The sequence below is a fragment of the Schistocerca cancellata genome, chromosome 1 (genome assembly GCF_023864275.1).
Source record: "Schistocerca cancellata isolate TAMUIC-IGC-003103 chromosome 1, iqSchCanc2.1, whole genome shotgun sequence".
Lineage (NCBI taxonomy): Eukaryota > Metazoa > Arthropoda > Insecta > Orthoptera > Acrididae > Schistocerca > Schistocerca cancellata.
In genome coordinates, this window is record NC_064626.1 from 1,154,451,157 (window position 1) to 1,154,465,846 (window position 14,690).

General features: G+C 39.2%; 1 protein-coding gene across 1 annotated transcript in view; it reads left to right on the forward strand.

Moving 5' to 3' along the window:
- The window catches only part of LOC126136592 (uncharacterized), a 111,386-nt gene that overhangs the window by 55,166 nt on the left and 41,530 nt on the right, over positions 1–14,690 (forward strand). The window contains exons 6-8 of the mRNA XM_049915207.1: positions 659–814; positions 4,317–4,570; positions 14,204–14,458. Of these exons, the coding sequence (XP_049771164.1) occupies positions 659–814; positions 4,317–4,570; positions 14,204–14,458 (665 nt within the window). The remainder of the gene's footprint in view (positions 1–658; positions 815–4,316; positions 4,571–14,203; positions 14,459–14,690) is intronic.

The window sequence follows — 14,690 nt, forward strand, 5'->3', positions numbered from 1 at the left end:
TCACTCTTATTAACTCATGTTCGATGTTTTAATAGTAATCTCTGCCTTGCATATTACCATGTCTTCCACCTTTAGGCCCTCAGGTTTTCAAATCTCATCCGATGTAGTCCCCAACAATCAGTCTTCCTTTCTCACCTCCTTCAATAAGTGTCCCAGACCTGCGATTCTGAGAGACTTTCCTGAAATCTACCCCTTTTCCTAGACCTCTCCAGTCCTTTTCCTTCACCCTTCTTCCTCTCCCTTCAACCCTTCTGCCTGAAGAAGGAACCACTGGCTCTGAAAGCTTGCCAATCATAACAGTCTTTCAAGTGTGTGTTCTGATGCTGCATGGTGAGTTGATTTTTTATCTAGCCAATTAAATAATTTTATCAATAATTGCCTGTTTTCATTGTATATGTATAACTATTCTTGTAATTCAGAAACTCTTATTTATGTGATAGAATAAAAAAATAAACAGTTGATAATACAGGAATAAATGAACTTGTTTTTCCAGATCTTTGTATTGCTGTGTATTTGTCAGTCTCCTGAACTTAAATTTGTGATTAGTGTCCATGAGAATCCTTGTGCTTTGCAATAAGTGAAAGTAAAGGATGTTTATAAAAATAATCAAAATCTTGCAATAGCAAAGATCTGAAAGGAACTTTCCTTGTTGTTGTAGCTTTGGGGAAAAGGTGTTTCATGATGCAAAAGTTAACCTGACTGCTCTGTTGCAAGAAGATTTACGCTGTGGTGGACTGGTGCTTGCAACAAACCTCACCTTGAACACCCTTATTGAATTAACTGCTGACTGCATGTTACAGAAATGTAGTTTTCGGTAAGCTATATCTCATTAAAATACTTTCTTCTTCTGAACACTATTTAAATGTACATAATGATTTGTACCTTTCTAAGCAACATCCTTGTTCATCCCTGCTCCACCCTTGATCCCAAGGCACCCAACCCCTTGCCTCATGGCTCATATCCCTGTAACAGACCTAGGTGCAAGACCTGTCCCACACATCCTCCCACCACCACCACCTACTCCAGTCCAGTCCAGTCCCTGTGAAAGCAGTCATGTGATCTACAAACTGAGCTACAACCACTATGCTGTGTTCTATGTCTGCATGACAACCATTAAGCTGAAGGGCTTCACTTCACTGACTGCTTCACAGCCTGTGCCATCCAGATCTTTCCTGCCAATACCCGCTTTTCTGAACTGCACAGATGGGAACTCTCCCTGTAACATATCCAATGTTCCCACAAGCCCCCTGGACTCAACCTTCTCTAGTCCCTGTTCTTCACCTACCTATCCCCTTTCCTGTTCCAACTGTAGCAATACACAGCCTTCTATTCCACCAACACTCCCACTACTCTCTCTTTTTTCCCCTCCTCTACTTTGCTTCTTTTCTGCTCTCCTCCCCGCCCCCCTCCCCCACCTCTCCTCTAAACTCCTGACTGCACCTAGCAGCCCTACCCTGCCCCAGTCACGTTCCTGCATGCACTACATCCTCGTGTGTGTGTGTGTGTGTGTGTGTGTGTGTGTGTGTGTGTGTGTGTGTGTGTGTTTGTGTGTGTGTGTGTGTGAGAGAGAGAGAGAGAGAGAGAGAGAGAGGTGTGCTTGCATAAATGTTTTTTTCTACATTAGAAGAAGGCCTGTTGGCCAAAAGATCACTTGCATAGCACTCTTTTTGTTGTGTCTGTCTGAAATTCCACATCTGCTCTGTATGATGAGTAGCAATCTGCCCTTTTCATTATACTATCATTATTCTATTCTGGATTTTCCATCGTTTGAGTGATTATTTGAGTTTTTGATTGGCATTTGCAATTCCTGTCACCTGGTCACTTGGTGGAGGTCGCACTATAACTTCGGTTACAAAACATAAGCACATTTTCAGGTTATGAACTTTTCTTTTCTTCACAATTTTTACATTCTTTGCACTAATTGCTGCGGAGCACTCCCTCACTAGCTGTAGACATTTTACCAAGAACTATGATTTAAAGTTGTAACTAACTGTCAGAGAGAGAGGTCACAATTTTTGGTACTAGGCTACAGTGCACAGTTTGTCAAGGAACTGTAACTCTTTAGGTATGTACAGCATCCAAAAATAGTTATTTTGCAGAAATCATTGAACTTTATTAAGTGGTTAAGGTCAGATATCAATCCTGTTGTGGTGCGGTCAACTTTGTAGTGGTCTATGGTGGACATGTCTTGTATGTCCATTCCCAAAGATGACACTGCTGCCTATACAGATGTTGGTATTCAATGTGCTTCAAGATGTCTGAGGATTCTTCTCTGCTAAACAAGGTTGACATAATGTCTCTGCAACCTTTTTGTTGTAACCTTCACTGAGAAACTAAACTGTTCACACTGACAGTGCAGACAGGACTGAGATATTATTGGTTGTGTATAAAGTGTGTATTCTTACTTTCTTTGAATCATAAGTCTAGTTACAGGAGAGAGGACTTCTTTCCTATACAGATATCACAATTCAGGTGTGTGAGAGAATATTGATTCAATCACTCTTTGACTCCACTCTGATTGCAAATAGTGTGTACAATTGGATCCTTGCTATTAAAAATCAATTTTTTCCTTGTGGAAGATCCTCTCATACTGAAGGTCAAAGATCAGTATCATCCTCTTCTATATCAAAGCTGAGAGATTCTTAAACCTATTACACAATAATTTGTAAGTTGTCAAATCATCATTGTCTTTTACAATTTCCAGCTCCTATCCAGGTCTGTTTGAAACATAAGTCTCTCCATTGTCTTCTGTCTTTTTACCATCTCTTCTTCTCCTCTCTTCCACATGCAATACTTCTCTTCTTTCAGCCACCCGTCTCTTGTTCTTCCTCTCTGTCTTTTTCCCTTCCCACTCACCTCACCTATCTTTCTGGGTATCCCCTTCTCCTCCAGCCACTTGACATATCTCCACCATATTAGTCACAATTCTTCAGTCCTGTCCTGTAATGATTCCTCCTTCACTGATTCCCTGATCCTCTCATTCCTGCCCAGCATTGCCAAATCAGCATTATTTCTCAAGAATTTCACCTCACTAGCGTATATTTTGCTTCTCTCTCTTCCCTTCATTGCCTAGGTCTCCAAAGCTCATTTCAGGATACAACCTTTTCGTTGTTTTTAAGGACACCCTTGTTCCAAATCAGGCTTCTAATACTTTTCCTGAATGCTTCTCCTGATTTTGCTCACCCATTTATTTATCTGTTATTAAGCTTCTCAGATACTTGAAGCTCTCTGCCTTCTTTCTCAGTTGTTCCCTACCAATTTTTATCCCAGTTTAAAAGATTACAGCCTGATTTCTGCAATTTCTTCTCTGTCTGCCTTCTCGGTAGCATGATAGTTGGTAGTTGTGAAACTGATAATCCTAATGGATACTGGATTGTGTTGATACTGGATGTGTGATGATGTACAACACCACAGTTTTGGTTTCACTTTTTCACACATTTATTATCCATGATGTACTGTTGCTGGAACAATGGCCGGTTTCTTAACTTTGTAAGATGAATAGTGTACAAACCAGGCTGGATCTCACAAACAAGCAAGAAGCTGTGGCAGAATCCATCAAATAAATTATAGCATTATTGAAGCACAATTTTTTTTAGAGATGCTGTCCGAGAATCAACAATAGCCTTAACAAGTCTCCAAAACAAAAAGATCAAGTGTGGCACAGAACAATTACTCATTCCAATAATAATGATGATCATACCCTCCTTCCAAGCACTATACAATTCAGTGAAAATATTCACAAACTTGAATTAAAGAACTTACTTTTACATTCTTAGATGCTGACATTACTGAGTTTCTGCAAATGTTGGTACAAGTATTTTGGTGGACAGGTTTCACATAGGTGTTGCTCATTAACTCAGTCAGTCAGGGGCTGACTATTTTCACTGACATCCAACTATTTAAAGACTGTCATAAGCACAATTTGTTATTTTGGAAACTACATAATCATTTGTAAAAAAGCTAGGTTAAATTTTGCTGCTCAAAATGGACTTTTAAGTATTAACTATATATTTGTTTATGAAATATGCGGTAATGTAGCTGTTTTGACTGGAAGTAGTAGTCATGTGTACATGAGGATTGCTTGCTTGCATGAATGTTTTTATGTTTCTCATTTCCTTTCTGAAGAAGGCTTTGACTTAAATATCAGTGTGTAACAGCCTATTTGTTGTGCCTTTCTGCAATTCAAAGAGCCATCTTTATAGGGAATAGCACAACACCCTTTAGACAATAGTGTTGAGTATCATTAATCCTATTTTTTCTGTTTACATAGTCAATATTTTATAATATTAAAAAATCTCCAACACCTTTTCTTGTAGGGAAGGTGGACCAGAGGTGTGCCCACCAGACTATAAGGAAAGTGATGACCGAATCTTTTGGATATACTTCTTTCTGCGCTTTTTAGGGACTACAGCACTAACTGCAGGGGTCACTATGCTTGATCCTATTGCACTTACAATGATTCGAAAATATGGTGGACATTTTGGTAGAGAGCGGTTGTTTTCTACTCTTGGAATGGCCTTTTTTGCGCCTCTTGTTGGTCTCTTCATAGATCAGAACAGCCAGTACCTGAGTAAGTAAGTCTGTGTTTTTGTCTTTTTAAATTTGTTGCTCTATTGGCTTTTCTTTGCTAGAAGTCTTAATGTGAAACAAGGGAATAAAAAATCTTGTTTCCACAATATAGAAATTTGGTGTATCTTGTCCAACATATAAATGTGAACACTGAAATGATCACTGGACTAATTTTAACACACACACACACACACACACACACACACACACACACACACGCACACATGCATGCATGCACACACACACACACACACACACACACACACACACACACACACATATGCACACATGCATGCATGCACACACACACACACACACACACACACACACACACACACACAGAGAGAGAGAGCACGGAGAGGGGGGGGGGTTGTATGTAAATGATTAGAGTTGCAGTTTTCTGTGAAGGTAAAATAGCCAGTAGAGCTCATTAGTGGTGTTCATGTTGGTGTTGTTACCAGGACTCAAAGAGCATATAAGGGACATTATAGAGATGACATGTACTTTTATGTTAACAGCATTATCAGCAGCTGAGAGAGTTTGAAAGGGACCTCATCTATGCCTTTGTAAATAAAGTTCTAGAGTCTCTAGATGATAAAATGCTGACAACATGATTACTTTGTGATTTATCACAAGCTTTTGATACTTTAAACCAATAAATAGTGTTACAGAAAGCTAACCTTATAGGAATAAATGATGTATCAGATAATGGTTACAGTCATACCTCACACATAGGAAGCAGGAAGTAGTATTAGACTGCATAGATGATTTTAGTAGTGGTGTGACTTCATCAGAATAGAGAAGCATCAGATGTGGAGTGCCACAAGGATCCATTATTGGTTCTTTATTGTTCCTGATATTTATAAATGGATTACCACAGTGTATAAAATTACAGTGCAATTTTACCATTTTTGCAGATGAAACCAACATTATGACTCATGGTTGTACATGTAGAAATGTTTTGCAGAGTAAACTGGTCTCATCGCATAATAACTATTCACAAGAGCCTCAGCACATCAATTTTTGCCATACGTATTGCCTCCTGGAGTGGGAACTTAAACAATATGAAAGCAGCATACTATATGTACTTCCCTAGTGACAGTTGAAGTATTTTATGGGGAAACCAATCCGTAGCATAGAAAATTTTTTTGGCCCAAAAATGTGTTGTAGAAACCTTCTCAATTTATACTTTCACTTATGTGTTTCATCAGCAAAAATACTGAGTTGTATAAAAGAAATGGTGGGTATCATGTTTGCAATGCAAGGAGAAGGCGTGATTCACACAGTGATTTTAAAAATTTGGCAATGGTTCAGAAAGATGTGTGGTAAACTGGCATAAAAGCTTATATGCTCTCCCACCTGTATGTAAGTTTGAGAGCAAGCCCATGTTTAGGTAGCATCTGAGGCAATTTCTTCTCAAAACATTATTTTGCAGCTGATTTCTTAGTCCCAATGAAAAACTGTCATGGAACTATAAAATATATGTGTGTAATATAATGTAAGATTGAGCAGTTATACAGATACTCACTTTTTTTTTAGTTTTAACTTGCCATATCTAGTTTTTGTATGATGCAAATGTGATCTAGTATTGCTCTTGTGTTTCCTGTAACATTACTACCCATGTATTGAGTTATTCTGAAAGATCACATCTAAAATAATTGGTGCACTCTATATCCATGTGAGCTTATCTCAGATGTATTGACGGAGTGAGAATCGAATAAATATATTAAATTATTGTTCTGTATATGGGCAGCTGGTCAAATTGTGCAGTATCCAGATTTGTGGGGTTTTTGGATGTGACTGCATAGAAATGTTAGGGCAGGCAAACTCATAATCAAGGATGAAATTTTCACTCTGCAGTGGAGCGTGCACTGATATGAAACTTCCTGGCAGATTAAAACTGTGTGCCAGACTGAGACTCGAACTCGGGACCTTTGCCTTTCACTCTGCCATCTGAGCTACCCAAGCACAACTCGTGACTCATCCTCGCAGCTCCAAATTCCACCAGTACCTCGTCTCCTACCTTCCATACTTCACAGAAGCTCTTCTGCTAACCTTGCACACAGTTTTAATCCGCCAGTAGCAGTGAATGCTCCACTGCAGAGTGAAAATTTCATTCTGGAAACATCCATCTATGGCTAAGACATGTCTCTGCAATAACCTTTCTTCCAGGTGTACTAGTTCTGCAAGGTTCACAGAAGAGCTTCTGTGAAGTTTGGAAGGTAAGAGACAAGGTACTGGCAGAATTTGGAGCTGTGAGGACGGATCGTGAGTCGTACTTGGTTAGCTCAGACAGTAGAACACTTGCCCGTGAAAGGTAAAGGTCCTGAGTTAGCGTCTCAGTCTGGCACACAGCTTGAATCAGTCAGGAAGTTTCATAATCGAGGTTTTGCTCGACCCTATCTAATCACAAGAGAGGATCACTGTATGATTAACCAAGCACATTGTAACTCCTAGACGTTCTCTTGCCAACTGAGAACAAGTAATGGACCACCTGTAGCCTTCTGTGTCATCTTACACCATTCTTCAAAGGTTTGCAGGTCTAGGGAATTACCACTCAATCCCTGGGGCTGCTGTTAACACCATGACATGAATGGGTGTATTTATAATGGTATTGTGACAGGGAAGCATGGACCACTGATGAATGATGTCACATTGTGTTGAGCAATGAATTGCAGTTCTGCACTACTCTGGATGACAAATGTTGCCAAGTATGGCAGTGTCCTGGGGAGACATCCCATTCCCCAGTGTTTTGCAGAGGCACAATGGTGTTATTACTGGTGTCATGGTGTGTGGGCCCATTGGGTATAACACTGGGAACTTTGATGGCACAACAGAAGATCAAGGACATCCCAGATCCTCATGTGTTACCTCTCAGGTGACATTATCGTGGTTCCATTGCCATTTTTCACAGTGGTCATCCACACAGGATACATGTGTCTATGAACTGTCTACGTAATGCTGACAAGGGAAACTCCTCATCGCACCCACCTCAGATTTAGTGGTGAGAGGGCCCAGTGGACAGCCTGTCAAAAACTGAACACAGATTAAGTATAAAAGCAGGAAGAGAGAAAAAAATGTTCGTTTTACTCAAATTTGTGTCTGTCATGGTAGAATGTCTATTTGCAACAGCAAGGTGTAAGGTAGGGCCCTATAATGACAGTTGATTCTGCACTACTCTATTAGCAGCAGAAAGAAAGTGCCTTTCAAATGGAAACAACAAATGTTTGATGACCAGGCGACAAGTCAACCGAATCCTCCACCAGAAAATACCTCTGGTGTGTCATACACAGCAGTGGCGACAGTATGTGTGTCATATGATAGAAATCTCTTATTGACGCACCTAATTTGTACGTCTGGAAGGTGAGTGAGTTATGCCTCCTTGTCCAATATAGGTGGTTGTATGAATGTGAATGTGATCACTCCCAAGAAAATGATGGAAACATAATGTTTGTCACATAAACTGCAACAAATGAAAGTAGCAGTTTCTAATGATGTGGATGATAAGAAGCGGTGTGAAGTTGGATTGCAAAATTCCCACCTCTCTCCCATAGGTTGACTTACTTGGTATGTACAGCCCATCTTCTTCTCTTGATTTCCAGCTATGTTAATCTCCAAAAACTTCTTCTCTGAAGAATACTGCTGGTTGACAGGAATTTGTAAGACTCTCTCTCTCTTTCTCTCTCTATTTTTGAAATAATTTAGTATTCGAACAATACTTTTAGTTCAGTCCTGGTATATTTCAACTTCCATAAACAACATATTCACCATTTCTCACATCAATATTCGAATGTCTACAAGTCAACCAATTTATCTCGCATTAAACTCAATAAAATACATGAACCCGTCTTGCCTCAGGCGAGTACAATACATGAAGTACTTAAGTCTATACTCAATTGTTCATTTTTCTTTAACAATAATCACAGTCACTAAAACAGCAAAGAATACTACATAATTACTTCTTGTTCTTCTAATATGGCTACAAGTTTCACAACCAGACAATTTCTCTGTGCTCTGTGAAAACATATGTTCTTAATGTTTTTGAAGTTGCCTTCCGTTTAGGAAGTCTTGACTTTTGAATTCCTTTTTTGTAATATAATTCACACCTGTTTATTTGTTGTTTTCATTTCTGTGAGACGTCTATGTGGTATCTCACCTGCTCTCACTATTCATCACAGTTACTTGCAACAGTAACATATTCTTACCACACGACTCATATACTAGTGTACAGTATGATAATTGCCAAGACTGCAGAAAGAGAACAAACATTTCAATGACCGATGGGCAGTTCATAATGTTGTGAAAATAAATAAAATAAACTAAATAGCAGAAGGGAGTTTTGAACTCAGCTCACCCATGTGGCAGTCGAACACCATGACCACTTATCCATGACACTGCTGCTGCTTATGGCTGCTCTTTATTGGACTTCTTTTCTTGAACTGTTCACTGTTTGTATTCTCTCTCTCTCTCTTTTTTTATTTCTTTCAGGATTCAGTGTACCTTCTTCCTGTTTTCAGGCTTGATCTGTGTTCAGTTTTTGATGGGCTATCCATTGGGCCATCTTACCACTAAATCTGGAGGCGGGGGGGGGGGGGGGGGGTTAGTGTGATGGGGAATTTCTCTTGTGAGATACTCCCATGGCCAGCAAGATCCCCAGATGTGTCCCAATGATGGACAGTGTGTGGCAACAGTTATAACATCAAGTCCGTCCCACAACTAGTGTGCAGGATATTGAGTTGGGAAGAGAAACAGATTTTGGGAGGTGGGAAGTACTGGATGACTATTTTTTGTCAAAGAAATACTTTTAATTTCTTTATTAGCAACTAGCAGAACAAGATAAATACATCATTGCTGAACCGTTACACTGTGATCTCCTACTTCACTGTTAGTGCTCATAAGTCCTAATGAAATTTAATTTGATGTATTACAAAATGCTATAATACTAGACCATTAAGACTGCATGAGAAAGTACTAAAGCCCACTTCAAGCTATGTGTCCACAAATGCAATGACATTAAACTAACAAAATTCACAAACATAAAATGCGTTTCGTAATAAAAAATGTATTAAACTGATTTATCAACCATTTGAAAAAAATGCTAGGTGAAATTTTCTTTGAGCAAATGTGCCTAAAACAAAAAAAATTACTTTTCAATAAGAACTTTTGTTATTGAGAGACTTATGCTCAATGACAGTTTTCATATACATATACATCCTGCCTGTAGTGTTAACCTATACAATAAAAAAATTAAGCTTATTTGTTAATATCTATGCTCCCGTTTTGACTGATCAGTTTCCCAACTGTCCTTTTATTGTCTCTCTGTTGTCTTAGCATTCACTAGATGTTTTAGTTAACAAGATCCAAAGCTCAGGGCATTCGTCTCACTACCAGTTTTAATTATAATAATTGTTATTGGAAAAAGTGCACTAATTCTGAGGCAGATAGGTCACACTTAAACAGAAACATGACCAAAATACAATTCAGTAATGTTCTTGAATATAGGTACTTTCTGTTTCTGTGACATAACATTAATACCCTAGCTTTAAATTTTCACACCACCTTGTGAAGATTCCGAAGACTAAGTACCATATGCTTATGCAACATAGTCAGCACCAGCTCCAATGTTCATCATTTATGGTGGATGAAATACTGGCTGTCTTGATTCCAGTCACAGAATTCACGCTGCTCTGTGCACCAAGGGATGGCTAATCTTGTAGCGGCATGCTCTCTGTTGGTGACTGCAATTACTACCAGCAGAACTTCACTTCTTACTGACTACCCATCTCTCTGTCTCACTCTGTAACTTCACCACCCTACCTTTCATCTCTTTTTGATAACAACTGAATGATAGCTTGGTCATAACTTAGCGTAATCAACAATGTGACATGGCTCAGATATAAACAACCAGTTACAACAGTTGTGGGTCAGTTTTCCTCAGGAGAGGGTACAACTGCTTTGTGATACCCTTCCCAATCAAGTCAGATCATGTATCTAGGCCAGAAGAGGTGCAACTTCAGACTGATAAGTGGTCACATACTGCCAAGCTTTTTCTAGCCCAGTAAGTCAACCATAGCAAAGCGTTGTATCTCCACAGGACATTCTGTGGATTACTCTGCCATGAAAATCTTGGCCTCAGTGAGATCCTTCTGGGATTCAATTACGAGGGTTAGTCAATTATTATCTGAAGTTTAATTATATTTTTGTTTATTTTGGTAGTACTGTTGTTTTATGTTGATGGCACATGTTTTGTTTATTTGTTGTTATATCTTTGCAATTTTCAAGCTGCTAGGTTAGTTTCGTTATTGCTGCCATGCTGTTAATCAAGGGTGCTTCACTGTATTTGCACCGAAGAAAAGCAATGTGCAGTGATCCGTTTTTTGTGGTCGGAAGGCATATCAGGGGCCAAAATTCATCAAAGACTTTCGGTACAATGCGGGAACAGTATTTTGCCACTACAGAGTGTCTACGAATGGATTGAAAAAATCCAAAATGGTCACACAAGTGTTACGCACAATGAAGGAGCCGGACAACTATTTACTGCCACAAATGAAGAAACCATTGAGTGTTCACGTTATGTGATTCTCTTAGACAGACGATTAACTATTGATGAAGTGGCACATCGTCTCCAAATTAGTCACAGTTCTGCCTGCGAAATCATCCACAACTGACTTGGGTTTCACAAAGTTTGTGCAAGATGAGTCTCAAAATAACTCACACAGTTGCATAAAGAAACGCACTTGGACATCTGCAAAAAACATTTGGATCACTATGGTAATGAAGGGGACAACTTCTTAGACAGAACCATTACTGGTAACAAAACATGGATCCATCATTATGAGCCGGAGAGTAAACGGCAGAGGATGGAATGGAAACATCCAAATTCGTCTTGCAAAAAAAAGTTTAAGACCCAACCATCTACTGGAAAACTGATGCTTACAGTTTTTTGGGATGCACAAAGTCCAGTACTGAAACGTTATGGGGAAAGGGGCACAACTATAAACAGTGTATGTTACAGTGAGATGCTTACTGCCGGGCTAAAGCCTGCAATTCAAAACAAACACCGATGATTGCTGTCAAAAGGTGTTGTGTTGTTGCACGACAATGCCCGTCCGCACACTGCCGCCCACACTGCTGAAGTGCTCCGGAGACTCAAATTTGAAGTACTGGATCATCCTCCATATAGTCCAGATCTTGCTCCTTCCGATTATCACTTGTTTGGTCTGCTCAAACAGGCATTAAGGGGTCGTCAGTTTGCCTCAGACGATGCAGTGAAAGAAGCGGTGCATTCCTGGCTCGTAGCTGAACCGAGGACCTTGTTTTATGAGGGCTTCAGGAAGCTTGTACAACAATGGACCAAGTGTGTTGAAATGCAAGAAGACTATGTTGAAAAGTGGTGTTCATGTAAGTTTCCTATTTGATTACAATAAAATTTTATAACTACTTTGCAGATAATAATTGACTTACCATTGTATTAAGGAGCGGAAATACATTTAGAGCAAGACCTTATTAATCATGATGGTGCCTTTCAACAGGATAAGGCGAGGGATCTGGTGTTGCCTTTAATGTCTTCAGAAAAAAAACATTTTATGATCAATGACATGTGTAGTGACATGTAATTTTATTCATTTTGACATCTGCATTTTAACTCCATGAGTGCTCATTCTCTAAAGAGAGCATGCATGTGGTATCTCGATATGCATGTGCTTGCGCGTCATAGCTGGAGCAATATTCAAAGAGGGTGCACAACTCGACAGAGATCGCTAATGTAGCTGTTGTCTTTACACATGCATGCATATTTTTGTACAAAGGTAGCAATGTGGATTAGCAATCTCCAGTGCAAAACAATCATCTGAAGATGGTTGAATGGTTGTCAGCTGAAATATTGTGGCAAGAAGTCAGCATTATGTGGCTCCAATCCTGACACTTGATGGAAGTTGTTTCTAGTCTGTTAGGGTTCAATAAAGTGATTAATTTAGTGGCTGTACTGAGAGATGTTCATGGAGAACTAGAAAGAAGAAGAAATATTACTGTTTAAAATTCAGTTGGTGATGAGAACATTAGAGGTGAAACACAAACTTGGACTTGATAAAGATAGAAAATGAAATCAACCATTTCCTTTTCACAGGGGCCATCTCAGCATCTTCCTTAAGTGATGTATTGAAGTCACGCATAATCTAAACCCAGATGGGTGAGTCCAGTATCTTACCACTACACCACCTTGCTTGGTAGGAGAGCTAGAGTTTCCAGTTAAGTATTTTCCAAAAGTATCATTTATTTGTAAATAAACAGTTAAAGGACACCCATAAGTATTAACAAAATAAGTTCTTTTATTTGTAAAGAAAACAGAAGCAAGTTCGAGAATAAGAGACCATCAGATCACAATACAAAAGGGTGAAGTTATGCTCATGAGAGCTGAGTGATATACACTACTTGCTTAAGGTGCCTAAGATCCTACAGCCATCTCTGAGAACAAGACGGGGATATGGTCAAGCATACAGTAATAACATTAAATACCCTCCTGTGCCACTTCATAGCTGATTTTTTAACTGAACAAATATTTTAATAAAAGGGTAAATTGCTAATCATCACATGGGGGAGATGTTGGGTGGCACACAGAAACAGTGAAAAAATGACTGCTAGATGTTATTAGCTATGGGGATGAGTTCTTCATCAGACAAAGACAAAACAAAATACACACACACACACACACACACACACACACACTTGCCCACTGTTGTTTCTGGGCGCTAATGCCAGATTGTGACTGCATCGGAGATCAGCAGCAGCCGTTGGTGGGGTGGGTAGTCTGAATACAAATCAGAGGTATGGTAAAGGTCTATTTTTTTTTGGGGGGGGGGGGGGATGGATAGCAGGATAAAGGTGGAGGAAGGTGCTTGTGCTATGTGTGGGAATGTGCAAGGATGTGGTGGGAATAGGATAGTTGGCTGCTAGGTGCAGTAATGGGAAGCTGCACGAGGGAAAGAGGGGTGTGAGTGAGAGGGGGATGGGGTGATGGAGAGAGGAGAGAAGTAGAGAAGGAAAAGGAAACTGCAGGTGTGGGAGAGGGGGGAAAGGAGATGAGAGAAGTAGAGAAGAGAAAGGACAATGCAGATGTGCTGGTGAGATACAAGGGATATGTGAGGCTGGAATAGTAAGAAGGAAGGGAACAGGAAATTGGAGGACATGGACTAGTGAAGGTTGAGGCAGTTGTTTGAGGTACTTTATTATTAAATTCTTTTGATTTATATTCTTTCCCCTTTCACAAAATGAGATACCCATGGGTCAACAAAATTCCTTCACCTTTTTTGTCTAGCTATTGATCTGACAGTAATATTTATTTGGATTTTTAGTTTCTTTATGCTACCAATTCACGTGAAAACTTATCTAGTTACATTGTGTGTGTGTGAGAGAGGAAAGGTTACAAAAATTAAAAGCTTATCTCCACTCATTTGAAAATGTGTTTTCTTTTCAGTTTTTATTAGGTACACTATTATCTTGTTTAATTTTAAATGTGTTCTTTTTCTTGTGGGCATTGTAAAATAAGTATTAGTAGCCACACAGCTGAATGCATTGCCAAATGCTGTGTATGAAACTATGCACAGCATCTAGATTTTTGTTCTTTCATGCCACACAGGTTACACAGACTACTCTGCTGCATTCTATACGTATGATATACTACTTGCCATATCTGCAGTGGCCATTGCTCTGTTGCCACTTGGGGTGCAGCTGCCGGCAGACAACATCATGCGGGATTTAATGCACATTGTGCGGTTACCCCATGTTATAATATTCATATTTTTCCTTTTTTTCCTTGGGAACTTTTGGGGTTTCATTGAGTCATTTCTTTTCCTCTACCTCAAGGAACTTGGTGCATCAAATTATCTTCTCGGTAAGTAGTTTCTGTCATCATCATCATTACTACTTTTATCAATATTATAATTATTCTTCTTGTTGTTGGTATAATAATTAATTACTGTTGCATTTGTTTTATTTTTTATTGCTTTTGAGTATCATCTAACAGACTGCTGTGCCTTATGGTATGAAGAGAGTCAACACAATTATAGAAGATGTGATGACTATTTAAGTGTTTCATTGTGGCTAACAGAATAAAGTACATAAGT